The sequence below is a fragment of the Rhipicephalus microplus genome, chromosome 4 (assembly GCF_043290135.1).
Source record: "Rhipicephalus microplus isolate Deutch F79 chromosome 4, USDA_Rmic, whole genome shotgun sequence".
NCBI lineage: Eukaryota > Metazoa > Arthropoda > Arachnida > Ixodida > Ixodidae > Rhipicephalus > Rhipicephalus microplus.
In genome coordinates this window covers 167498513-167526145 of record NC_134703.1, presented here as the reverse complement: position 1 = coordinate 167526145, position 27633 = coordinate 167498513, and the positions used below count along the sequence as shown (strand labels likewise).

Here is a 27633-nt window from a genome sequence, read left to right as displayed (position 1 = left end):
CGAAGAATGACGAAGGATAGCAAAGTGAATGCCAGCCTACTACACAAAAATTTGGTACCCAGCAAGTGCGCTTGTAGCAGTTACCCAAAGAGTGTTTAGAAACGTCCCGGAGAGGCCACTCTTCCAGCTTTTGCTGTGACTGTGCTGCGCTTTCTGCGCAGGCCTGGCATTTTTTTTTTCTTCAAAATTTTTGCATCAACTGCTCTCAAAATCTTTCAGCAACAAAAATTCATTTCACCCAATTGGTGAAACAAGTAAAACGCAACTCCTCATACCTTGTCTGTTTACCTTAGCTTTTTCTAGCATTACAAGTGTGTAAACGCACCAGAACTATTGATGCACAAAGGGCGCTTGGTCCCATTTGAAGACTATTATATTTTCAGACTGCCAGTTAGTCATGCGACATAGGAGATGCTATTAGCTAGTGCATAATGTAACACAGAATTTAGTCGGTCAAATCAATGAGTGAAAAAACAAAAATTAGAAGCACTAGCAATCTTGAACAGAAGGGCACTCATTCAATGTAGAAGATAAAAAAAAACACAGCTTGAATGCTCAGCTCAGGTTTCCCTGACGCCACGAGACGGGGTGGCACAAGAGCTTGAATAAGCTTTGTTCATGATCAAGTCTGGCGAAACGTGTATTGTATGAGCATGCATTACCCTGCATACCATTGAAACTGATTACCTGAGAGCACACCATTGACAGGTGTCAACAAGTTTCCAAGTATGCTTTTTTGGACCACATGTTACTCGGCAAGCATGCAAACCTTCATTCCCTGAGTGAAAGCTCAGTTTACAGTTCGCACTGTCTTGCATCATTCTTCTGCCGTCTTCGTTGAATCGGAGCATCTTTGTTCCAAGAATTCAGCACCAATTGGTCCAGCAAACCACCCCAATTAAGTACACGCAGGAATCTTGCAGAGGTAGGTTATTGTTCGAGCATGTGTTCTAACAATGACATTAACGTAACAGCCCGTGAAAAGATTATCAAGTCATTAGAATCAACTTGCACGTGGAGGAATAACTACCAAAAATTTAAATGAAGCACTTACAAACTGAACGAGTCCTCTGTAACATATGTTTATACAGCAAAGAAAAGAATAAAAAGCGAAATGAGCAGAACATCAGACTTGTAAATAGCCTGAGTCAGAATGGTAACTGTACACACGAAGTTCTTGAGATGCACTTGGAATGAGTGTTTGGCAAGAGCGCAGGACATTTTTTTGAGCAATACGCCAAGAGGAGATCGAATCAATGACTTGGGTGAGTACACAATGAGCACACTAAAGTAAGTTACAAAAGCCCGTATCAATTAGAATAATTATAAGTACACTAGATGTGCTGCAGCATTCAAATGCTACACAGTCAGCTTTGACAAAAGGATAGGTGCACTTTAGCAACCCAACAAACATCTCCAACATCAGACTTTAAAGTAGTATTTCTTTTTCTCCCCAGAAATAGAAGTGAAACAAGGAATGTGAAAGGAATGCTGTAATAATTGAACTCCACAATACCATTTTGCCTGAAGCTCGATTCATAGAAAATGGAAGTGTATGCTAATATGCCAACAACAAACACATAAAACAGAATTCAGCAGGATCGTAAACCTGAAGCAAAACTAAGAAATGAACCCTGAATTCACAACATTTTCAAAGTGCTACTAATACATCCCGTCAAGCTTTGAATGTACCATCCCCACCAATTACATTGGGCACTCATATCACTGCCATTCATATAACTTCATGAGTGACTCCTCATCAAAAATTAAAGAATCACGATTCTGACTTCAAGAAGTCACAAAGATGCAACAAAACATGGAAATCGTACCAAAAAAAAAAAAGAAGGCAGCTCACCTCCTAGAGAAGTTTGTTGCAAACACTATCTGCAGTACAGCTTCTTTATTACTATTGAACCAAAAATTTTAAAATAATCACAGGCCTTTGTAGTTACACTATATTAAAATTAGCATAGTCAGCATCACTTCTGTGGGCATCAAAAATCAAAGAGTTATCAAGCCCACCGAATAGTAATACCTCGCATAACATTTCCTACAATTTATATGCACACCATTCGACGCAGGCTAGCCCAATCGAGCTAACTCCAGAACCTTATCAAGCACAGCATCTACACTCTGATCATCGTCAAGGAGCTTCCCAGCAACATCATCTTCGAGCACCTTAGTGAAAAGTATTTTACAGTTTTCTCTGAGCTTGTCGGCTAGGGAGTCTGAGCGAGACTCAGATGGGCTGCAGCCACAGTGACGAATTACAGATTCCAACAAGTCGCTTAAATGTGCATTAGGCCAACCCAGTCTCTTGAGTATCGGTTTTTCAATGAGGGAGCAGAGAAACTCCTCTATACGATTTTTCAGATTATCGCAGTTCTCCTCCAACCCATTCAACGATGGATCCCTTTTAAGACAAAAGTCGCTTCGCTCAGAAGTTTCAAAAACACAAGATGTTGACGGATATTTTTTTTCTAGGTTTTGGTACTCCATGGCACAGGTGTCTGTGCATTGTTCTTTAGCATGGTGATTTTCACTAATGCCTTTCTGTGAAATTTCACCGGGGAGGGTAACCAGGCAAGTATCGGCCGCACCTGAGGGCTTCATGCACAATTTTTTACTTTGCAGAATGCGGTCACTACTGTCAGTTTGTTGGAATGAATATGCATTGCATGTAGCACGTGTTGCACTTGCAAATTTATGTGCATGTCTTTTCGCCGATTCTGTGCGAGCAGCTGCCTCTCCAGAGTCGCGTGATGCATGTAACATGGATTGACGAGTTATCACAGATTCATTTACGAGCGCATCATCGGAATAAGTTCTGGGAGGCGAGAGACTGTCCGAAGCCATTGTCATGAGCATCAAGCTGCTCCATGCCGGGTTGAGACTTCCCAAATGCTGGCCAAGACCGTGCCTGTGGTCTTGGTGGGTAACGAGATCATCCTTGCGCGAGAACTTTTTGCTGCATAAATTGCATTTAAAGTTACGCTGGCCTTCGTGAACACACAGCACATGCTCCTTCATGCGGGACTTGCGTGAGAACATATGTCCACACACGCGACAGGGGAAGCCATTGCTTCCTGTATGAGTGACGAGATGGGCTTGGAGTGCCACAACCTGGATGAAATCCTTGGAGCAGTGAGGACACTTGTGAGAGCGTATGCCAGTATGTGTGGGAATGTGCCTGTTGAGCGTGCCCTTCAAGGAAAACCGGGCAGGGCAGTGGGGGCAGACGAAAGGCTTTTCCTTAGAGTGAGAAAGCTTGTGCTTGTTTAAGGCGCCCAAGGAAACAAAAGTCTTGGAACACTCGGGGCAGGCGAACGGTCGTTCTCCGGTGTGGGTTCGCTGATGAATCTTCAACTGAGACTGTGACCAGAGCAGGCGGCCGCACTGGTGGCACTCGAACCGCTTGAGGGGAGACTGTTTGCAATTATTGGCCGCCACTTCATGCGTGGTGACGTGGTAGTCAAGCTTTGCCTGAAAGATTTCCCACATGTCAGTGCCACTCGCAGACAGTGAATGTGCCACTCTCTTTAAAAATCATGGCTCATACAAGTTAGAGAAAAATTCTAAGGGTATGCAGGGACATCCAGTACCACCATCAAAGCTTTTTCAAGGGTTCAGAGCAGCATCAAGCGTAGCACTTTACTACATTGAAACATCCTTAGAACACTGCGTATAGCTTCACAGCACTAACGATGGAAAAAAATTCGAAATACCTAGCCTTGCTGTAATAATTATCGATGGGGTGACGTTCGTGAATTTCCCTGCTTTACTTTTTGAAGTAATTCACAAACATACATTGGCATCAGTCCAATGAATTTCATCTTTGTTCAAAGCTTGTTGAATAGAATGAAAGAGCACGCTTTGGTGAAAAAATGCCACAATATAAGCCAAACAAAAAGCAAGAAAGAAAAGGCGAAAAAATTCATGAAAAAGTATTGTGAAGATGTGAAACAAACAAGGGATATCAAATGGGACATAGACAAGAGGAACATAGCACAGACGCATATTGCCCGTTCACGTCCCTGTTTCGTAGCGCTCGTTTGAAACCACATCAAGTATAAACCAACTTGCCCAAACACTTTTTGCTGAGTAAAATAAACACTGCATGAGCGCAAGGAAACAAGTAAACAGAGGGGAAAAAACCGGCACCAAGATCTGGTGTCATTCTTTCTACTCGGCCTTCGAGTTCTGCCTGAGCACTTGTAGAAACTTTAGTAATTTTTGAAGTTCTATATAAACACCTTTATACCAAACAATGATGCATTAAATACGATTGCCTATAATTTTAGAATGGTAGTAATAATTCGTGGAAATTCTATGGAAAAGTATAACTTTGTACTATGAATAAATAAGAAATGTTAGCAATCACTTTTGGTATCAAAGCGCTGCCCCTGGAACTGCACTTTTGCAAAGTGTACTGTAGTCACTTATCACATTCTGCCAGAAAAACAGCAATGTTTTTGCATATGCTGCCAAAGGAGGCATAGCAGGAATGGAGAATTGCATGCCCCAGAAAGTAATAAAGCAAGGTGAGAATATGAACATATTGTTGAGTGGTCATGACGTTGACAAAGATAGAAACCGCAAGCCTGAAATGAAACTCTCTATGTGCCCAAACTTGTAGCTAGGAAATAGAAACTCAAACTACAGCAAGCGATATGCGCTGCACACTGGTATCTATGAACAGAGTGTCGACCATCGATAATATTGTTACGGAGATTACAAACACACGGAAGAGAGAAACGAGTGTATTTGCAATATTTACAGGTAGGTGCGACACCCCAGGGCTGCTAGCATCTCGCGCGCCGAATCCGCTTCTGCTTCATCGATTAATCTACGACAGCGGAGCCATGCCCAATGCCTCAACACATCACCCCCGGTGGACGAAGCGCCGTCACGGCGCTGCTAAGTCAATCAGGACTAGCAGTGTAGTAATGTTTTAGTCGCGACACATGAACAACATCAGTAGGTGGTGTGGCAGAAGATAAGTGTCGTTCAACGGCAGTGGTGTAGTCGACGTCGGTGACCTTGTGAATAACTTTGTAGGGCCCAGTGTATCGTGGAAGGAGCTTCTCGCACAAGCCTTCACGCTGATGCGGCGTCCAAAGTAGGAAGAGAGAGTCAGCAGAATAGTCAACGTCGCGGGGCCAGTCATTGTAGCAGAACTTTTGTGAGGCCTGAGAAGCAGTGAGCCTAGTGTGCGCGATTTGGCGAGCGACGCAGGCTCAAAAAGCAACGTCCTGAGCATAGACCCTTGGTTTGGTAGTATCAGAAGGAAGGAGTGTGTCGAATGGCAACGCAGGGTTGCGGCCGTACAGAAGAAAGAACGGAGAATAGCCGGTGGTGTCATGTCGTGACGAATTGTATGCAAACATAACGTAGGGGAGCGTTGCGTCCCAGTGACTGTGATCAGCAGAGATGAACATGGACAACATGTCTATAAGAGTTCAGTTGAGGCACTCTGCGAGACGGTTGGTCTGGGGATGGTAGGCAATAGTAAGACGATGTTCGGTAGAGCAGCTACGGAGGATTTTGTCAATAACTTTTGTGAGGAAGCAGCGGCCACGATCCGTCAAAAGCTGGCACGGAGCCCCATGCCGCAGAACGACGTCATTCAGTAGAAAGTCTGCGACGGCTGTAGCGCAGCTACTTGGCATGGCACGAGTTATAGCGTATCTGGTCGCGACAGCGATCCATTTGTTGCCTGACACGGACGTTGGGAAAGGTCCAAGCAAGCCGAGGCCGACGCAGAAGAATGATTCTGGGGGAATGTTGATAGGTTGGAGCAGGCAAGCTGTATGAAAAGCAGGACGTTTGCAACGTTAGCAGCGCTCGCAAGCAGCGACATAGCGGCGCATAAATTTATACAGGCCAGGTCAAAGGATCGTTGCCGCACGCGGTGATAGGTGCGTGAAAAACCTATGTGTCCTGCCGTCGAAGCGTCATGCAGATGTTGAAGAATGGTGGCACGCAGGTGTCAGGGAATAACTAACAAAAATGCCGGGCTATCAGGCTTCATGTTGCGGCGATACAAAATTTCGTTGCGGAGGACATATTGACAGAGTGAAGGGTCGGAATGTCCTGAAAATACTCGCTCAATGACCGTCTTGAGGGTTGCGTCCCGGCGCTGCTCTATGTTGATGTTGAGCAAATCAGATATGGTGAGCACACAAGAATCGCGCTCATGGACAACGACGCTAGCAGGGTCCACTGAATAACGCGAGAGGCAATCGGCATCTTGGTGTAACCTGCCAGACTTATAAATTACGTCGAAATTATACTCCTGGAGACATAGAGCCCAGCAACCTAGGCGACCAGTTGTGTCCTTGAGTGACAACAACACAGAGCGCGGTGGTCCGTAATAACTGAAAACTCCCGGCCATAAATAGGGGCGGAATTTCACTACAGCCGAGACCAACGCAAGACACTCGCACTTCGTTATCGAATAGTTTTGCTCAGATGTGAAGAGAAGGCGGCTGGTATACGCAATAACACGCGTTTGGCCTCCCTGGTGTTGAGCGAAGATGACGCCGACGCCGTGAGCACTGGCATCTGTGCGAACTTCAGTCATCGCAGGCGGGTCGAAGTGAGCCAATATTGGTGAGATGTGTGCAGGTCGATCAGCGTGAAAAACGCAGCTGCTTGGTCTTGGCCCCACGAAAAGAGCGCATTCTTTTTGAGAAGATCAGTTAGTGGTCGTGCAATTGTAGCGAAATTGCGTATCAAACAACTGAAGTACAAGCAAGAACCCACAAAACAACGAACATCTTTGATAGTAGAAGGCAGAGGAACGTTCTTGACAGCGCTAACCTTTTCAGGGTCCAGTTGGATGCCAGCAGCACTTACATGATGAACAAGGACCGTAATTTAATGTCGGCCAAAATTTCACTTTTTCGAATTCAGCTGGAGTCCCCCTCGACGAAAAATGCCTACAATGGTCAACAAACGAGTTAAGTGGCTTTCAAATGTTGGGGAAAAAACAATCACATCGTCTAGGTAGCAAAGGCATATGGACCATTTAAAACCACGGAGAAGAGAGTCCATCATGCGTTCGAACGTTGCCGGAGCGTTGCACAGCCCAAAAGGCATAACCTTGAACTGACAAAGGCCGTAAGGTGTGACAAAGGCAGTTTTCTTGCGGTCTAAGTTGTCGACAGAAATTCCCCAATAGCTCGAATGCAGCTTTATAGATGAGAAGTACGGCACGTCATGAAGGCAGTCAAGGGCGGCGTCGATTCGTGGCAGCGGATATAGGTGTTTGCGGGTTATCTTGTTCAAGGCACGGTAGTCAATGAAAAATCTCGAACTGCCATCCTTCCTTTTGACTAAAACAACAGGCGACGCCTATAGACTTGAAGAGGCCTATCAGTCCTTTGGAGAGCATCCTCTCGACTTCACGCTAAATGACCTGGCGTTTGGACTGGGAAACACGAGATGGTCGCCGTCTAACAGGACTAGCATCGCCGGTATGTATTTGATGACGCACAACGAACGTTTGACCCAAATGGCGGTCATCGATGTCGAAAATATCTCTGTAGGTGGTCAGAACGTGGTCGAGTTGCGCAGCCGAACAGGGCAGCAGATCAGGGGCAATCATCATCTTGATTTCGTCGGTAGGTGCGTTTGCTCGGCTGGCTGCAATAGGGGACGAGCAGTCTTCAGGGTCTAATGCCATGATGTTACATGCATCAAGTGGGGAAACATGGCCTAACGAAATGGCTTGCGGGAGAACTTGGGTCGAACTACTAAAATTGAGGAGCGAAAGCTAAATGTAGTTGTCCACGAGTCACGATGGTATGCGGCACAACAACACTTCGCCCCAAGAACACATCCAGTAATGGAGACACTATGTAGTCACTGTCAGCAAGAGCAGGTGATATCGTTAAGGCCAGAAACGTGGTGGCTTGTGGTGACAGCCGAACATAATCAACAGCGCACAAGCAGTGTGACGGTGAGGACGGCACATCCCCAAGTCAAGGCAGTTCAAGTTGGAGAACGCCGGTTGCACAGTCGATGAGAGCGGCATTAGTGGACAAGAAATCCAATCCAAGAATCAGGTCATTGGGGCACTGCTCAATAACTGCAAAGAGAACAGATGTGGGGTGATCGGCGATTGTGGTGCATGCTGTGCACATTCCTGTGATGGCAAGACTTCTTCCGTTGGCGACACGAATAGTGCCAGGAGCAGCCGGTGTGAGAACTTTCTTCAGGTGGCGATGAAGTCGGGCACTCGTCACAGAAATATGCGCCCCGGTGTCAATAAGTGCAGAAACAGTCAGGCCGTCAACGTCGACGTCGATGAAATTTCGTCGTGTCGGCAGTACAAGGAGAGGATTTGAGGTCGGTATCGAGGATGCAGCTTCCCCTTTAAGAGCTGCACCGCTTAGTTTCCCCGATGAGAATAGAGCAGGGAGGTCAGGCGTCGTCATATATAAGAAGGGGATGACGGGCGACATCAGGCGGCGAACGAGACTGATGACGTCGTGGCGACGGTGAGCGGCTGTGCTGCGTATAAGGGGCATCGAAGGCAAAGAAATCGAAGGGTGGAAGGCGGCAGTAGCTGTCGGGGATCGGCGCAGGAGGTTGGAAAAGGCAGTAGCTGTCGGCGCGGCCAGCAGTGTTATACTGTATTCGGGACGAAGACCAATGATTGTGGCAAAACCGTGCGACGTGCCCTATGCGGCAGCAGTTAAAGCAGATCGACCGATCATCCGCAGTTCGCCATTCGGCCGGATTGTGAGAGAGTGGATAAAACCGTTCCTGGGGCGGTGACCTGGGGCGAGGTGGCGACCTCGAACGGAAGCCAATTGGTCGAGACTGAGCAACGGCGCAGATATTGAAACCCAAATTGCTGAGTTCTTCCCGCGCAATGAACTGTACCGAGCAAACCTGAGGTAGTTGCGAATCGACGTGGCTGTTGGTGGGAAGAGCAGGTGTAATTGCTTCGATTTCCCGCCGGACGATTTGCGTAATTTCAGACACCGGTGAAGACTGCCGACGAGAGGTCAGCCTATCTTCGCAGGAGGACGTTGCAGCGATGTTCGGCAGTCGAGTGAATGATCTTGGAATACACCTGCTTTTGGCCAGTTTAAAACGCCGGCATTCCTGAATAATTTCCTCGACGGTCGCGTAGTTCCGGCACATTAGCAGGTTAAAGGCATCGTCCGCTATCCCCTTGAGGAGGTGGCCAACCGTATCAGACTCCGACATGTCGTTGTCGACTTTACAACATAGAGCCAGCACGTCCTGTTTATACGACATATACGGCTCTGTGGACGTCTGAGCACGTATAGACAACTCTTTGTAGCCACCTTTTGACCGATGGGCTTCCAAATAAGTCGCGAAGCTTCTCCTTGAATGTGTCCCGACATCCCATCTCTTACTCATGGTTCTCATACCAGACTTTGGCCATGCCTTTCAGGTAAAACAGCACGTTGGGCAGCATGAGAGTCGGGTCATAACGGTTGAGCGCACCGGTACATTCGTAGTCAGCTATCCAGTTGTCAACATCAACTTGGTCCGTACCGCAGAACGTTCCTGGATGCTTCGGATGTGTCAGCACGTACGTGGGTGGGACCAGGGCCGGTGGAGGCATTGCCGTGGATGGTGCAGGCGTCGCCGAGGCCGATGGAGTGGTGGCCGTGGGATCAGTCCTGTGTTCCATCACGGAAACTCCGATTTGACAACCACTGCGGAGCTCCGTTGTATGGCGCTTCGTAACCCAGCAGGTCCACCAATTTGTTACGGGGATTACAAACACACGAAAGAGAGAAACGAGTGTATTTGCAATATTTACAGGCAGGTGTGACACCCCAGGGCTGCTAGCATATCGCGCGCCGAATCCGCTTCTTCTTCATCAATTCGTCTATGACGACGGAGCCATGCCCTCTGCCTCGTAACAGTACGATCCGCGGGAACATGCGTTGAAATTTATACACGCGGCGTCAAACATTCAAGCACTACTGCTGATGACCGAGCTTGTTTCAGAAGAAACTCAGTTGTTCATGGTTGCGCGCTCAAGCCGAAGAGATGGTCCGAAGACTAGAATGTTCTCAGAAATTCTGGCATAGATTGTGCAATGTGCCGGCAACATGAAACATAAAAAGGAGGCTTGTGTGAAAATCTAAAGCAAGAATCTTATTTGCGCTCCACAATAACAAGTTTCCTTCAGAAGGGCCCTGACAAGGTCACCCACCAAATTATGCTTTTCAGCAAAAAAATTGAAGTAAAAGATCTATTGTGCCAGTACATATACAGTTAATGGACTACAGAAGAAGATTTCACAGCGAAACGAGCCCTGGAATTCGCCGACCATAAACGCCACTCACTGCTAGCGAACGCCATATTGCCGTGGCATGTGTAACGTCATGTGGCTCTTGCAGTGGAGCTGTCGTCTTCTACCCTAAGTTTGAACTGTCGTAGATCGTTCAATTTTCAAAGCCAAACTGAAGAAAGCTGAAACAGCTCTACTGCATGCACAAGCAAGGACCTAACAAAATCGTTCGCCGGATTACAGATGTTTGCAAAGCAACTAGCTTGTTACATTACGGCTCGCGAGTGTGCCAGTGTTGTCAGACTCTCGGGCATGTTTTTGAAAATATTCATTATAAATTATAGCTGTACCAAATGTGCTGAAATTTCATCAGCTCGTTTCTCAGCCCCCAAGGATTAACCCACATAACACAGATTACTAGCGAAAAGTAGGTGTCATGGCCCCTAAAAACCTTGAAAACAATGTGAATCTATAGTGTAATGAAGCATAGAAGCAGTGTCAAAGGGAGCCGTAAAGTGAAGTGTTGACGAGATTAGCGACTTGTCAAAGCTCTTTGTGGTGTCCTGACCTCTCTAGTGTCCATATTTGCAAGCCTCATCATATTGTGTCAAAGGGAGCAGTGTCAAAGGGAGCCGTAAAGTGAAGTGTTGAAGAGATTAGCTACTTGTCAAAGCTCTTTGTGGTGTCCTGACTTCTCTCTAGTGTCCATGTTTGCAAGCTTCATCTTGTTAACATGAATACATCTCAAATAGTGAATGAACAATAAATAAAACTATTTTGCGATCTTGTCCACATGTGATTGCTTCAGGTCTGATTGTTTCAGGTTTGATTGTTTCACTGTTTCCAAGATTTGGAAATTGCAGCTGATCCACCACGGAAAGCTGCTCAGATAATCTTTCGAGGATAATCTTTTTTTCTTGGCCCCTGCCGTTGTATAAGAATTTTTGCATTGGAAATAAATAAATAAAGAAAGAAAGAAAGTCCCCTTTCCCAAGTTACTGCTGAAAGAATTTGAGGGTTCTCATGAGCAAATAATAATTTCAGAGTTCACGGGCGTCAGGAGTATACTCTTTAATTTGAAGGACTGCGAACACATGCACACATTTTGGGAAGTGCACAGGAACTATTTGCAGGCATCCATTTTTGGCACCACCACAAGGATGGGATAAGAATCGCTCTAAGGGAACTCTAAGACTATGGCAGCCTTCTTGAACACACTACAATAAAATTCTGAGCTCTGTCAGTGTGGGCTCACCAAGGCAGTTGCTTCTATGCCATGCTTCCTGCAGTCTGATTGTGTTACCGCTGCATTTATTGTCTTTGTGAGCTGCTGTTGGCAGGCGTCTAATTGGCATTGCAATGCACTGCACCACGAACGAAAGTTGGAGGGTTCCCCAGGAAGTCCATGAGCACTCAATATTTCTTTTTCTGGCAAAAAAGCTTTATCATCATAATGAATTTCGGTGGCATTACAGAATAGCGACCCAACTTCACATTGACAGCAATTTTGACTAGCTTGGAGGGGGGGGGGGGGGGGGGCAACAACTGGTCAGAGTTTTACGATAATTGCAGCAAAGACAGCTCATAGGTAAATATTTATAGCTACGCAAAAAAAAATACTCACCTTTGAGGAAAACAGTTTGCCGCATGTGGGACAGGGCAAGGAAAGCTTGTGTTCTGTAGAGCAAACTGCATTTCGCAGGTGCCTCGCCAGGTGGTACTTTCGACCAAAAGCTTTGTTACAGATGGGACACGACAGTGGTGGGACTGGGACTTTCTGGCATTGTTCGTGGCCCAGAGAAATGGGTGCCTGTCCAGACTTGACAGCATTGGATTTACTTTCGTACTCATCCCCATTAAATGAATGGTCACCCTGAAATAGACAAAAATGGCTACAAATCAACAATAAACAAATTTGTCCATTCAAGAGGATTAAAAATGGTGCGAGTTAGTATAGACTTGTAGGCTGGCTGAAAAACATGACAAATGGAGAAGGACTAGTGAAATTAATAATAACTGCTGAGGTTTAACGTGCCAAAACCACAATATGTCTCAGTATGGGAATAATTCTACTACTTTATTTCAGCCGCAGAAGTGCTTGAGGTCATGAAAATGAGCAAACATTATAGGAGCCACATGTCAATTCTCCAGTCAAACAACATGCAATATGGTGCACATGGTACAGAGAATGGCACATTTAGGAGCCTCTTAAATGTTCCTAGAAAGAAAGAAGTGTAAATTTAAGGGCTCAACACTGTCGAAATTTGGGCTTGTTGGTGCATTGTGATGACTGAAAATAGCGCTAAGAAACGGGGACACAAGAAGAGGACACACGGCACAGGCGCTAACTTCCAACATAATGTTTATTACCACCGCACGCTCGCCTATATCACCAAAAAAATATATCACATGACATCAATGATGCGCACATAAAATTAAAGTCTTAGAAAATACAATTCCTTATCACTAAGCGTAAGAGAGGGAGTGCTGACGCACTTAGACCCCAGTGAAGCGATAGCCTCAGCCTCAATAATCTCTCTAGTAAGCTTATCAAACATTCTCTTGATAACTGTGCATGCATTGAATATCGGCGCGCAGCCGCAGGATTTACAATGTATGGCCAACCAACTCCCCTGGCCGTTTTTCACATTATTACAATGTTCTCTTAATCGATCATTAAGGCAACGGCCCGTCTGTCCAATATACTCTTTACCACAAGAAAGCGGGATACGATAAACAACGCATATGATGCAGGGAACATAAACAGTTCGATGCTTCTTACTACACTCTTTGGGTTTTCTGTCACGGTCATGAAGGCCACAAAGGCTGACCAACTTTTTGGGAGCCGAAAAGACAACCCTAACTTCAGAGCGCTTAGCTAATTTCTTTAGGTTGTGCGATATCTTGTGAAAATATGGTATGACGACTAGGTGCTTCGGTTTCTCGGCATCACGACTCGCTGTACATCCTGGGTTGCGAAGCGTACGAAGCAAGCCTTCTGCAACTGAAGTTTGGACATGCATAGGATAACCTGCTTTCAACAACCGGTCTGACTGATTATGAAAACTATTGGCGATTTCGTGCTCACAAGATTTGCTTAAAGCATGACGAAAACAATGACTGATGATGCCTCTTTTCACTAGTTTAGAGTGAGCTGATTGGTACGGAAGGACCGGTTTGTTCGTACGTGGTTGGTACGCCCAACATATGCGGTTAGGATGAAAGGTGAAGAGGACATCGAGGAATTTTATGGCATTGCTCTCAGGCAGTTCGTGTGTGAGAGTCAAGGGTTTAAAACACTAAAAAAAATGTGAAATTATTTTTGCCAAACCTGCCTCGTCCGCTACCGTGTCGTTAGTTAATAAAACAAGATAGTCATCGACATACCGGAACACTTTTTTTATCTTCAAATTATCAAGATGTAGGTAAATCGATCTGTCAATTCTACTTAAAAATATGTCGCTTAAAATGGGCGCAATGCAAGACCCGATACAGATTCCGTCATTTTGAATAAAAGGTTTGTCATCCCGTGAAATGTAGGTTGTCTTGAGGTAAAATGATAAAAGTTCTAAAAACCGACTTACAGGAACACCACACTCGGTTTGAAATCTAACAGAGCCAAACACATCTATGCACTCTTCAACCGCAGGAAGCAACTGATCATGGGGAATAGAATAATACAAATCAGTCACGTCGACTGAAAAACCATAAACATGCTCATCAACACAAGTTTTCACATAACCTATGACTTGATCAGAACTTTTTACAATGAAAGGATCATCAACGTCAAGCCGGTTCAACTGTTCTTGCAAAAAAGTAGCAATCGATTTTTGCCAAGTATCACATTCTGAAACAATTACTCTAAAAGGCATATTGCTCTTGTGAGTCTTTGCATTAAAAAACACTTTTAAAAAGTCATGCTTACTACTTGTGATGCCACCGACAACACGAGAGAGGTTAAGGTCTTTGCATAGCTTTTTTGCTTTCGATTTAACTTTTTCAATGCGGACGTCCTCGCGAGAGGAGAAAACAGAGCTTACTGCAGTGTGAGCCTTAGAACCAAACAGTCCCAGAGTCAGTATGGCGAAGCCTCCTTCCTTATCAGCGGGAAGGACGGTGAGAGAGTGCTCCTTGAGAAAAGCCTCAACTCTCCTGAGAGGAATTTTGGATCCAGCTGGTCTGTAGCGCGAAACGGTGTCGACGCCTTCTGAGACGGAGTGTGGTTGCTCTTGTTCGGGCACATGGCGCGAAACTTGTCGTACCATGGCTAGAAGTTCCGGTGTACCAACCACGTACGAACAAACCGGTCCTTCCGTACCATTCAGCTCACTCTAAACTAGTGAAAAGAGGCATCATCAGTCATTGTTTTCGTCATGCTTTAAGCAAATCTTGTGAGCACGAAATCGTCAATAGTTTTCATAATCAGTCAGACCGGTTGTTGAAAGCAGGTTATCCTATGCATGTCCAAACTTCAGTTGCAGAAGGCTTGCTTCGTACGCTTCGCAACCCAGGATGTACAGCGAGTCGTGATGCCAAGAAACCGAAGCACCTAGTCGTCATACCATATTTTCACAAGATATCGCACAACCTAAAGAAATTAGCTAAGCGCTCTGAAGTTAGGGTTGTCTTTTCGGCTCCCAAGAAGTTGGTCAGCCTTTGTGGCCTTCATGACCGTGACAGAAAACCCAAAGAGTGTAGTAAGAAGCATCGAACTGTTTATGTTCCCTGCATCATATGCGTTGTTTATCGTATCCCGCTTTCTTGTGGTAAAGAGTATATTGGACAGACGGGCCGTTGCCTTAATGATCGATTAAGAGAACATTGTAATAATGTGAAAAACGGCCAGGGGAGTTGGTTGGCCATACATTGTAAATCCTGCGGCTGCGCGCCGATATTCAATGCATGCACAGTTATCAAGAGAATGTTTGATAAGCTTACTAGAGAGATTATTGAGGCTGAGGCTATCGCTTCACTGGGGTCTAAGTGCGTCAGCACTCCCTCTTTTACGCTTAGTGATAAAGAATTGTATTTTCTAAGACTTTAATTTTATGTGCGCATCATTGATGTCATGTGATATATTTTTTTGGTGATACAGGCGAGCGTGCGGTGGTAATAAACATTATGTTGGAAGTTAGCGCCTGTGCCGTGTGTCCTCTTCTTGTGTCCCCGTTTCTTAGCGCTATTTTCAGTCGTTAAGGGCTCGTTCTTCTCTGTCAGAGACAGTATTATTAAAAACCTTAGTAACCTGCGCTTCACCGATGACATGGCATTGCTCAGTAACTCAGGCGACGAATTGCAACTCATGATTACGGAGTTAGACAAGAAGAGCACAAAAGTAGGTCTTAAAATTAATCTGCAAAAAACGAAAATAATGTGCCACAACCTCGGAAAAGAACAGCGCTTCGAGATAGGTAATAATGCACTTGAAGTTGTAAAAGCCGATGTCTACTTAGGACAGGTAATAACCGCGGAGCCGAACCACGAGACTCAAGTAACTAGAAAAACAAGAATGGGGTGGAGCACATTTCGTAAACACTCTCAAATCATGACAGGTCGATCGCCACTATCCCTCAAGAGGAAGGTATATAACAGCTGCATCTTGCCAGTACTTAGCTATGGAGCAGAAACCTGGAGACTTACAAAGAGGGTTCAACCTAAATTGAGGACTACGCAGCGATCAATGGAAAGAAAAATGGTAGGTGTAACCTTAAGAGACAAGAAGAGGGCAAAGCGGATTAGGGAACAAACAGGGGTTAAGGACATCATAGTTCAAATCAAGAAGAGAAAATAGACATGGGTCAGGCATGTAGCGCGTAGACAGGATAACCGCTGGTCATTAAGGGTAACTAACTGTATTTCCAGAGAAGGCAAGCCGGTTAGGGGGAGAAGGTCAGGTGAGCAGATGAGATTAAGAAATTTGAGGGTATGACTTGGCATCAGCAAGCACCGGACCGAGTTGACTGGCGTAACATGGGAAAGGCCTTTGTCCTGCAGTGAACGTAGTCATGCTGATGATGATGAACATAAAATGATGCTAAGGAAAGTATGGGGAATCTTATAGGAAATGTAATGAGAATATCAAGAAAGAAAAGCAGATGAAAAGATAACTTGACAGAGGCAAATAATCTTTTTTTCCACTTTTCTTTTTTGACATTATCACTACTTATAATAATACCTCCTATACTTTCCTTGGCATCATTATCTGTTAGTTCTTATTAATACCAAGTGTGTCTACAAGTTCCTCATCAATGACTTAATAATCAGGTGATAATTTCTTAAGATGCCTAAATTTTATTAATGAAATAATGATTGTCACTCCCACATGTCAGGATATATATGTAAAAGGCTTTTTTCACATAACACAGTTGATATTTTCAAACATCTTGGTGCCTGATAGCTTTTTTGTAAAGCATCAGCGGGAATTATATTTGCTATTTTTGACAGCCTACAGAGGCTGCTAATGTAAATACAATATGGCTGTCGTTTAGGGGACCATGCTATGCTGGCTAGGAGGAGAGGTGTCAGCATCGGCGCGCCGGAAAGCGAGCGAGAATTCATCCGGATGCGGCGACGCTGCGATCGCTTTCAAGATGTCCCTCTTCGTGCTCGCTCGCGCGTATCAGTCGTTTTTTGTTGCAAATATTTCAGGCTACACTGCGGATTATAGCAGTCTACCTGTCACAATTCTGGCGGCGCACTTCAAAGCGTGTATTGGCACTGAAAACTAGTGTTGTCAAATCACTTCGTAGTACATCAGCTACGAAGATTAGATGATAGAGAATCAAGTGACTTGCCGCGAGGTTGACACCAAAACAAAGTCCGTGCACTTTTCAAGTTTGATGCCGCAGTGTTCTCCATGAAGTCTCAATGTACGTAAAGGTATCGGCGACCATTATTTTTATGACGTGCGCAATCAAGGCCTTATTTTACAAGCAAGACATTTATTTTCTCGAAAGCGAAGAGCAACATGAAAAATAAACACAACATATGAATTAAAGTTGAAGAAAACTTGAATTTACATGAAATTCCGGTAAAGCAAGAAAATAAGGCAACTAAAGAGAACAGTAAATATATGACGATACAACGGGCATACATACACACATGACATTAAGATTTCATTGGCAAACATGGATACAGTCAGAAACCAGTTCACGAAAAAATTGATTTCTGCATATGTCAAACACAGCCAGACAGTGACATCACAGTTGTTAATGGGAAATTTATAACAATGTGAACGAGACAATAGTAAAATCACAAGAAACAAGAGAGTGTGAGTAATGCACAATAACATAAAATAAAACCTTGTTCGCTGAGTTAGCACTATGACAGTTAGGTCATTCGTCTCAACTTCAAGAACTTCATTTTTTCTCCCTTTTTTTTGATTGGACACATTTTCTCCAGCAACGAGAAAATGCATTCTGGTCAGTCTAAAGAATCTAATTATCTCATTTGTCACTTCCAGTTTGTGGTGTTCACAGCCGACCATATTTAACCTCTTCACAGACAGGCAAGAGATAAGGTCTGTTATGCTGTCACTTTTGAACCTGTTGAAACTGTAGCAATAGGTGAATGCATCTTCTATAGCTTTGACCAGGTGTGTTAAGGACTCGGACGGGTACAGAAGGCATGATTCTGCCGGAAGCAAGCTGGAATTCTGAGTGAAGCAACAATCTGCTACATTCGTTGCACTTCGTCTTTTTCACCATCTTCCGGGCCACATAGCCACTGACGTAATAAGTGATCAGGGAGTCACTTTTACGTCCAATGAATTCAGTGTCATCAGAAAGGGCTTCACAAGCAACAATAATTTCATAAACCTCATTGAGGCGCCCCGAATCTAGCAGCTCATCCAGCTTATTCTGCAATTTTATTGAATTATTGTGGATGCCAGGACATTTGAAAGCTGCTCAGAACTCGAGAAGGTATGTTTCCGCTGGAGGGTGAATGTGCGAAACTATAAAAACTGAGGCAATTCAGCGAGATGAAAAGTTGTGTCGGCGAAGGGTGATCATTTGAGCCAGATATTTGCTTAAGAATTCCAAAAAGATTTTAAGCGAGTCTTGGCAGAGGCGAGATGTCATCAAGTATTTATAGCACAAGGTTTTCGTGACATAGTGCCGGATGGAAAGGGTGCTGGTTAGTGTGACGCGGAGTCCTTCTGCCGTTGATTCACTCAGGAACTCACGCTCCTTAGATACAGCTTTTTTAACAAGTTGCTAAGAACCTGCTGATAACATGGTTGTAGCTATGCACGATGAATCTTTTGTCGAAATGAGCTTCCCACTCAACGCACTTATTTTCCAGTGGTTTGTCAGCGGGAAGAATCGCACGCTCCCAGGCCTTGCATCGTTCATCGTCGGCGCGAGCAAAGAAGAGAGACGCTTTCTTCCCTTGTTCACGGGCCGAAACATATCCCGCATTGCATCCACGTGCAAAGCAGTGTCTGCTGTTTACCCATCACTGTGGCATGGTCACATTGGCACGTATTAATCCCAAACAAGTCCAAGTAGGCAAAGCGCAGACGTTGCAAGTTGCGAGCACACGAGCAAGCAACTGAAAATGCCGCGCTAGCGGCTGGCGAGCGCTCTCGACCGATCACAATGGCGACTTGCGCGCCGCTCCGCGGCGAAATGAAATACCAGCACGGCTTCTCTCAAGGTGCGGCCGGGATAATGCTGACACCTCTCCTTCTAGCCACCATAACCATGCCAAGGCTGACGAACAACGTGACCGTCACTTTGAGCAGTGTAATCTTTCAGCCTGCAGCCACCACGTTTTCAAGTCTCTGCTAAGGTCATTGACTATGAAATGTAATCTACCTTGCACTGGGGTTTAAAAACATATGTACGGTTTATTTTTGAAGGAAAAGTTTTGAACACTTGGCAGATCATTTGCTGTGATGTGAAGGAATACACAGCTTCAATGAACAAAATTCAAGTATTGTGCCTGCAGACTTCCCGACTGTGGAAATACCCTCACGAGCTGTGGTTCGAATTCAAGAGCGACCAAATGATAAAGGTCGGTTCACGTACAGTACTGGCTTAGTTATTTTCCCAGTGGGGGTGTGCCTTTTTTCGCTAGGGTATCGACGACTTTGCGAGTATGACCGCACTTATGAAAATGTAATTTTCCTTTTACGTGCTGATAGCACAGAAGCACCTTTTGCTCACCAGGCTCGAACACTGCGCGAACGAAGTGCTTGTTGCTGATGCATTTAGCATGGAGTATATGCACATGGTAGTTTGCTTTTAGCAAGATGATGTGAGATGACGGCTGCGCTCTTCAGAGGGTCAGTGCATCCAAGGCACTGCACGGATGCAAAAGTGACACAGGTACACAGCAACCTGACACTCCTGCTTCTCGTTCTATGTCTTTTCACTTCGACACGCGGCTACGAAGAAAGCAGTGATGCTCTGAAGAGTGCAGCCATCCGCTCGCATGGTCTAAAAGAGCAAACAACCGTATACCTACAGTCATGACATTGCTGTTAAAATCCTATTATCGTGGCAGAAACTACGCTGCTTTTATGCGCTTGTAAACAAAAGGTACTTAGGGATATTTGACTGCTGAAGCATGATCTATGCAGTAGCACTGCACGTGACAAAATTTCAAGCACTCTAGGAAGCTGATTAATCACTGTAGAGGCATTAACTTCAAATCCAAGTTTTATATACGTCATAGAAATAAAAAAATATACAAAGAAAAATATTTGCCAATACACTGCTTTACTAATTCACAAGCTCACATAATAATAGTCTCGTATGCACAGCTATAAAAACCCCTCAATTGGCAAATGCAGATTTGTGAGCAGTGCAGAACAAAAGTAAAACATAACAGTCTACAAAAGAAACATCTTGGTGGAAAACATATCTGATGGGGTAATCCCCTCTGCATCAGAAGTGCTTTATCACTTTTACTCATAGGTGTGCACACGGGCGGCTGCCTCTCCAAGTCACCTGGGGGGGGGGGGGGGGGCTCAATGCTAGCCCTATATTTTGACTTATTAGAGGAGGGGGGAGGGCATTCCGATAAGCCTTCGCTCCCCACCTGAAGGAGATCTCTGCACACGCTTACGCTTCTACTGAAATACCGCGGGTGCAAACTTTCTCTCTCTTGCAGGGTCATTACTGCTCATGCAAAGCAAGAAACCTCGCCTTTGACCTCGCATAGTTGGACCCAGACAGTTTTTTTTTTAATTTTGTACCTCTAACTCATAACAAGGTAACAATAAAGCAAATAATCGCTACTATGACTTGCAGTGCCCGTCCAACTTTGGTAATTCACTACAGAATTCAGAAAAGCCATCGTAAAAATTGCCAGCGACTAAAAATAAAGCACCAGCCAACTGCCAAAGTGAGGCAGACTGTATGCTGGCATGGGCTGGCTGCGTGGGCATTCCCCAAACGACAATTTTGGCGGCTGCCGCATGGCAGTGGTACATTTTGTGAAAGTTTGGAATAATAGAAAGACTATGAGGTTACTTTTCTAACTCGAAAAAATTTGGTCACATACTTTGCCGCCTAATGAAATAGACAAATAGCCAAGGTAAATGAAATCAAACACTGAACATTTAAACAAAAAAAAACTTTTTCCTAGCATTAACATAAAACAATGTTATTAGGGGCAACGGTGTCCAAGTTTTCATCATCACAGTTTATTTGAAATATGCTAGATTGAAAGCTTGAATAGAGTATTGTGGTTGGATAGCTCCCTCAGAGCTCACATAGTGATGTGTTAGAAAACTCATGTGAAAAGCTGGTCTGAATATATGGTTAGCATCTGTGTGCAGGTTTCAGACTAAAATAAAAATGTATATGCATTGCAGCAATGGTCGAGCAAAAGAAGCAGTTCTTTTTTACTTACATATGATGCTATAAGATGGGGGTTATTTTCAAGTCAAGCAACTTTGTTGTTAAGCATATTTGAGCCAATCCCAAAAGATCTGGACATGCAGTTCAAGCTTCAATAAAAAACACTGAAAAACACCCATTGCTGAATGCCAAATCTCAGTGAAGTTTGAGCCTGAATGATTGCATTTTAGTCAAAAAGCCTGGTTGCCAGAGAAGCTTGGCACACACGTATTCCTCTATACGTATTCTTTTATACATATGTTGCGCACTCGCACATTCCTTTATAGCCACTGTGGCAAGGAATAAATACTTCTATGTCATGTTTTAGTTTCATCATCGCTGATTGTGCTGTGAACTGTATGGAGTATTGAAATGTTAGTTTAAAAAATAATTGCAGCAGCTATGCACTAGTGGCGGAGAGGAAGCAGTGCCCTCTTCCTTACCCTGAATTTCCCTTTACTATCTCTTGCTATACTATACACAATTGCTGTATTTTGTTTAGTCTGTTTTTTTCTTTCTCTATTGTTCTATCTTTTTATTTCTTTATCTCTCTCTGTGCTCGTTCTTGCAACTTCAATCTTTTTGCTTTATTTCTGTCTCTTTTTCTCACTTGCTGTACATGTTCTCTTGCTCATGAGAGTTATTGCATCCCACACCAGACGAATTGGCACAAATGTTTGGGAGCGAACCAGGTGATGAGGAAGAGGATGAAAGAGAGCGCATGACAATTCATGGTGATAGTCTCAAAGCATAACGAGAACCTTAATAGTTCTGCTGTAAAATATTTGCATTTGTGAGTAGCCTGGTTATTATTCATTTTTATTAGTGCATCAGACAGGACATTACACTGAGAGTTATTTGAAAATATCTGACATTTGTAGCCTTACAATAAATCCCACAGGACTGCAATCATGTGAATAACTAAAATACATAAATGAAAGAAAGAAGGGTAAACTTAAGGGTGCACTTTCTTTGTTAGAAACAATATTATTGAGAACTGACTGACAGTTATGCCAAGAAAAGTATATAGCATATTAGAAGTAATTGGTATATAAATATGAAGAAAGAAAAAAATGGATAACTTGTCGTGGGTAGGGACCGAACCTGGGACCTTCGAATAATGCGTACGATGTTCTACCAACTGAACTACCAAGGTGGATATCCCCCCATCCACTTTATGAGGTATGTATGTGCATACGTGCCGTATAAAGTGGAACATTATTCGAAGGTCGCAGGTTTGATCCCTGCCCATCGCAAGTTATCTTTTCATCCACTTTCTTCACATTTACATAACAATTACTGCTAATAATATCCGCTATACTTTCCTCTTCAGGCTTCAGCTAAAATTGAGGACGACGCAGTGAGCGATGGAAAAGAAAATGATAGGTGTAACCTTAAGAGACAAGAAGAGAGCAGAGTGGATTAGGGAACAAACGGGGGTTAAGGATATCATAGCTGAAATCAAGAAGAAGAAATGGACATGGGTCGGACACATAGCGCGTAGGCAGGATAACTCCTGGTCATCAAGGGTAACTGACTGGATTCCCAGAGAAGGCAAACGCAAGAAGGGGAGGCAGAAAGTTAGGTTGGCCGACGAGATTAAAACGCTTGCGGGTATGACATGGCAACAGAAAGCACATGACCGGGTTGATTGGCGGATCATGGGAGAGGCCTTTGCCCTGCTGAGGGTGTGTTAAGGGTGATGATGATACTTTCCTTGGCATAATTGTTTGTCAGTTCTCATCAAAATACATTGATGGCGGTTGAATAAATAAGTGCTAGAATGTGCTATAGCACTCTCCTAATCGTTGCGAGAATGCCTTCCGTCTAAATGAAGCTTGCCATGAGAGTGCCAGAAATAGATTAGAATAGCTGTGTCTGGTTACAAACAGTTAGCTCACAAATTACCTTCATCCTCAGCCATCACAACATGCATCACAATATCTAGCCTGTGCACTATCCCTGTTTTCTCTTTGCAAGCTTTTGCTTTCATCGAAATATCTAAAAGCAGTGTGTCTTGTTCCACTTTTTAAGCATATTGCAATGCAGTCTACAGATAAACTAAACAAGGTGCGAGGACTTGGCTCCGGTTTGGCAGTCATCTCTGACCTGTTCAGACCAGTTGACAGCATTAAGATAAAGTGATAAAAAGAACATATAAAACATGCTACACCATAATAAAACATCACACGCCACCTTAAAACAACAAGCTCTACACAGTGCAAGCACTACATATATGAATCGATCGAACTACAAAAGCAGATGTTATCAATATTCATGAGTGCAGTGAAAATGGCTGCAAATATAAAAAGAATAAACATCATAAGACATGCATGCTCGGAAGTCATGTCCTGTTCATTATTACTGTTTATTGTGTTTTTAGCAGTATATAAGAACTTCCGGGCATGAGCGTCTAGCTCAAAATGGTAACCCAAGACAAAAGGGAAGGACAGCATTTTGGGACATGCCTAAGCAATTAAAATACCTAAGCAACTAAAATACCAAGGGAACTTGTTAAACCTGCCTGGCATAGTTCTGAACCCAAGCTGCAGATATTAATAAAAGCCTCCACAGCTGGTAAATAACTGTGAGACATTTGAAGTCCCAAACTTGCCTTTATTGCTCTTATAATATTATAATATTCTAAACTGCTGTCTTTTCATATGCAGCAAAGAATTTTACATAGGCTGTTTTTGTAAGCTACTCTTTCTACCAAATATAAATATGCGGGTGTCCTCTATTGTGTCACCTTACTCTGGCACTAGTCGGGTGCTTTTTATAAAAGAAAGGCACAGTACAACGAATTTGGCCACAGATTCATTTCTAAACTGCTCGATTTCATATCAAAACACGTAAATTTATCGCAGTAATTTTATGAACAAACTGCTCGTTAAACTTGGTGGAACACGTTATATGTTGTATAGCCCAGAAAGGCATTTTTCACAGTGAACAAGACGTTAAAGACATTCCCACCTTACATTTTACAATTCTAAAGTCAACCGGAACGTACGAAAGCCAAAATAATTCCCCATTACACAAATTTAATTAGCAAGCTGAACGAAGCAGGCAGGTAGGTAAGCAGGCAGGTAACGGCCGAAATCAGTGTTTGATCAGGTAGTTGAGTAGTGCTTGCCGCCGGCAACACGGAACTGATTCTGTTGCACGTGTGTTGTGGGAACAACTACTTGCTTTCACAAAACACGTTAGTGAGACGAACAGAGCAACGCGGAACGCCGTCCAACGTACAATAACTGGGCGCACGCACCTTGGTCGGCATGATGTTCAATAGCATAAGCAGTTGCTCGAAAGATTTTCTTGAAACGTGGTCGAGGCGCACTATGGCTGAAATAAAAGCACAAAGCCCATTAAACAAAAAGATCTCGGCTGAACACGAACGGTTTTAATGAAGGCGCCGGCCCAAATAAGTCACCGACTTGAATAGAAAAGCAACGCCACAACGGAGAAGTTGATAACGCAAATACGCGTTTTAACAACTTCGCGATTACATGGCCGGCCCACAGAACACCTACCAGTGGCCGGCCCACGACGGCACCACAAACGCTGCAAGCAGTGCGCCGCAAGCTATCATTTTTGTACTCCACTTTTTGGATATTTGCAATGAAATAGTGTCAATATGTGCTTGGCGCGTATTGTGCGCGTTCTCTCGTTACCTCACGAACTTTACTCCGGCGTGCATACTGCAGTTTACACTGTACTGCATCTGTACTGGGTGGTACTGCTACGCAGGGAGCAGCCACTGACAGTTCGAAACCGACAGTTACTATCAACGGAGTAGTGCACTTCACTTGCGCGTGCATGCAAACAGCGCATTTTGGTAGCACTCACAATGTCAAAGACACGGCAGGCGAAATGTGGCATGTCGATGCCTCTCGTGTCACATGTACGATACGATCCACACAAAGGCGAGGCCGATACGCGAGAGCTTTTGCTCTGCTACAGCTCATGTGCACCTCTTCCTACTTTTTGCACTTTTATTTATATATACGAACGCGTTCAGCCACCACTTGTTGGCGCGGCGGTTGTTGCATCTGTGGCGGCGCCCCGCGGCGTTCGATCACAACAGTAAACAGCGCGGGGAATACAAAATTCTAAATGCGTGCATTTTGCCATCCTGACGCAGTGTGTCTTGTTCCAGCGGTTCTATATAAGGAGCCTTAATCGTACCGCATCGCTAATTTGTTTCACAGAGCCTTGAAGATAAGGTGGTCATTGTACGAGGGTGGCGCCGTTAAGCAGTCGAATGGTCAGATCACCTCTACTTGGCCTTTTTGTCATAGGCGGGCGCACGAGAGGCTATAAAGGAGCACAGTATTCCGTAGAAAGTTTTCGAAATTAGGGTGACAAGTGGATATGACATGCTCTCATATAAAGACGAGCTGTTAGATTATTGTTATGTACCTTCATTTTAGGACATCCCAGTCCCAGATCGGAATGGTTTCGCCGCGGCCGCAACACTACCTACCAGCGTATGGAACCACGTGCCCCTTTTGTGACTCTCCTATAACTGCACTAGACGGGACACACTTGCTCTGGCCATGCCCGGACCTAGAGTAAGTGAGCCTTCGTTATTTAAGAGCAACCGGTTACCGTTTTGGTCGACCTCCGGATATACAAGGGTGGACAGAAGGACCGTTCCTCCGATCCTTGTTAAGCATTATACACGAGTGTTACTTCTTAGTCTATGTGTGATGACACTGATGAGTCTCAGATGTTCTTTTGTATGTTTTTTTTTTCTGCGAAAGGGCCGTCTTTCTAATAAAAAGAAGACTGCCAGTGGCGCTCTGTGCTGCGCGTTGTTCTAGCACCAGTAATGTGTAAACCATAATATGCAAGCCAGATCAACATTCGTGAGGCAACGAGAGACCGCGTAGAGTACGCGCTAAACACATATTGACGCTATTTCTTTGCAAATATCCAGAAAATGCGGTTCAAAAGAAATATTCCGCTTGCGACGCACCGCTTGCAGCATTTGTGATGCCGTGGTGAGCCGGCCATATATTCGCAATGTAGTGAGAACACGTACATGCATTATCAACTTCTCCTTTGTGGCATTGCTGTTCTGTTGAAGCCTGTAACTTATTCGGGCCTACTTAAAGGGACTGTATACCGTCCTGCATTGCTCTCGTGTTTCGTGTCGCAATAAAAAGCGTAACACGTGAAGTGTCTAACCTTGAAGCGGTTATTCTCAAAAGTGCGTAGAAATTTTTAAAGCAGAATTTTCCTGTCCGCGCTCTGTCTCCTTCCATCGGTGGGATCAATGGCCCCAACATCGGTCGGTGCCGGTGGAAGTCGAAAACTGAAACCGCGTGTGATTTTCGCAGGCTTCATCAAGATTTGTTTATTAGTAAAACAAATACCTTAGTGTCGTTTTAGGCAGGCACATTTTTGTTATCATGAGCGGTGGCAGACGCCGTGCTCGTGTTTCTCCGCTGTTTGCAGGCAGGCATGCAGGCAAGTGAACACACCGCCGGCAGCGCCACCGAGTGGCTATTTGCACGCGTGCGAAAAAAAAAAAGCAAATTTTAGGCTCTGGCGCAACCTAAAGCAGCCTTTAGTTCATAAAATACAATTTCAAGTTACACGTGCTTGTTTCTAAGCAAACTAAATCTTCCTGCGAGGATTTTTTGTCTTACCAATAGACTATCAAGATAAACCACATTCGCTGTTGAGTGCCGCTAGGGGTCAATTTTTATCACCTTTCAGGTCACAGCATGTGATAATCGCCGGGGACTCGAATTTAAATCGATGCACAGAAGCCATCAAAGAGAGGGTAAGAGGTGACAAGAGGGTTGCAGTAGGGGCGTTCACAGGACGCAAGCTGGAAGCAGTCATGAGGCAAGCGAGCGCAAAACTCAAAACTACAGCTGATAGACGAAACGTCGTGATAATTGCAGACGGTTTAAACGATGTCTTAAATGAAGATACAGCAGGACTAGCAACCACACTGGCGAAAGGCGTCGATGACATGCGAGCCACTTCTCCTCAGGTACAGGTAGTGATATGCACGATACCGGAGGTACCGGCGCGTGACGTCAACCAGCAAAAAGTGGTTGTCAACGCAAACCAAGAGGTATGACAGATGAGTCGAGAGAAAGGCTTTGAAGTGGTGGAAATAAACAGAGAGGTGCATAGGTGGGGTGGTTTTCAACGAGACAGAATTCACTTCGATGGGCGGCTAGGTCATGAGGTGGGTTGGCGACTTGCAGAACGCACAGTAGCTTTTTTGGGTGGCAAGCGGGCCCTTCGGGGTGCAGGATAGCTAGTAACGAGGAAAACAACCAGGGAGACTCTTTGACAGGTGGTATGGACAGATGCGATTCCAAAGTGGCACCAGTATTTAAGATAGGAGGAGTCCGGGGCAGAAATAGACGTAGCCACGAGCGCCGAGCCAAGTCAGACATAGAATATATTAACATGAAGGGTGGTAGGGACAAGCTGAAGTGGGAAGAAATTGAAGAACAGCTAAGGGAGGAGAGG

The 27633-nt window shown here is 44.5% G+C and overlaps 1 protein-coding gene across 2 annotated transcripts; it reads right to left on the bottom strand.

Annotated features, from left to right (window-relative positions):
- Positions 1–150: 150 nt before the first annotated feature.
- LOC119172458 (uncharacterized) lies at positions 151–25132 on the bottom strand. 2 transcript variants are annotated; one of them, XM_037423569.2, is made up of 4 exons: positions 24982–25131; positions 24401–24477; positions 11910–12158; positions 151–3483 (listed from the first exon to the last, which is right to left on the bottom strand). In XM_037423569.2, the coding sequence occupies exons 2-4, from the start codon at positions 24425–24427 to the stop codon at positions 2083–2085; spliced, it is 1677 nt and encodes a 558-aa protein (XP_037279466.2). In that variant the 5' UTR covers positions 24428–24477; positions 24982–25131; the 3' UTR covers positions 151–2082. The 2 variants fall into 2 exon arrangements, with proteins under 2 accessions (XP_037279466.2, XP_075749957.1); XM_075893842.1 differs by lacking the exon at positions 24401–24477 and having other exon boundaries at positions 24982–25132.
- Positions 25133–27633: the final 2501 nt, after the last annotated feature.

Bases quoted from the DNA above. Each gene is read 5' to 3' on its own strand.
- LOC119172458 (XM_075893842.1), bottom strand. From the start codon at position 25,014: ATGCCACATTTCGCCTGCCGTGTCTTTGACATT. The intron at 12,159-24,981 runs GTGAGTGCTACC...TGTCTATTTCAG, and splicing joins CCTGCCGTGTCTTTGACATT to GGTGACCATTCATTTAATGG. The intron at 3,484-11,909 runs GTGAGTATTTTT...GAAATCTTTCAG, and splicing joins GCAAACTGTTTTCCTCAAAG to GCAAAGCTTGACTACCACGT.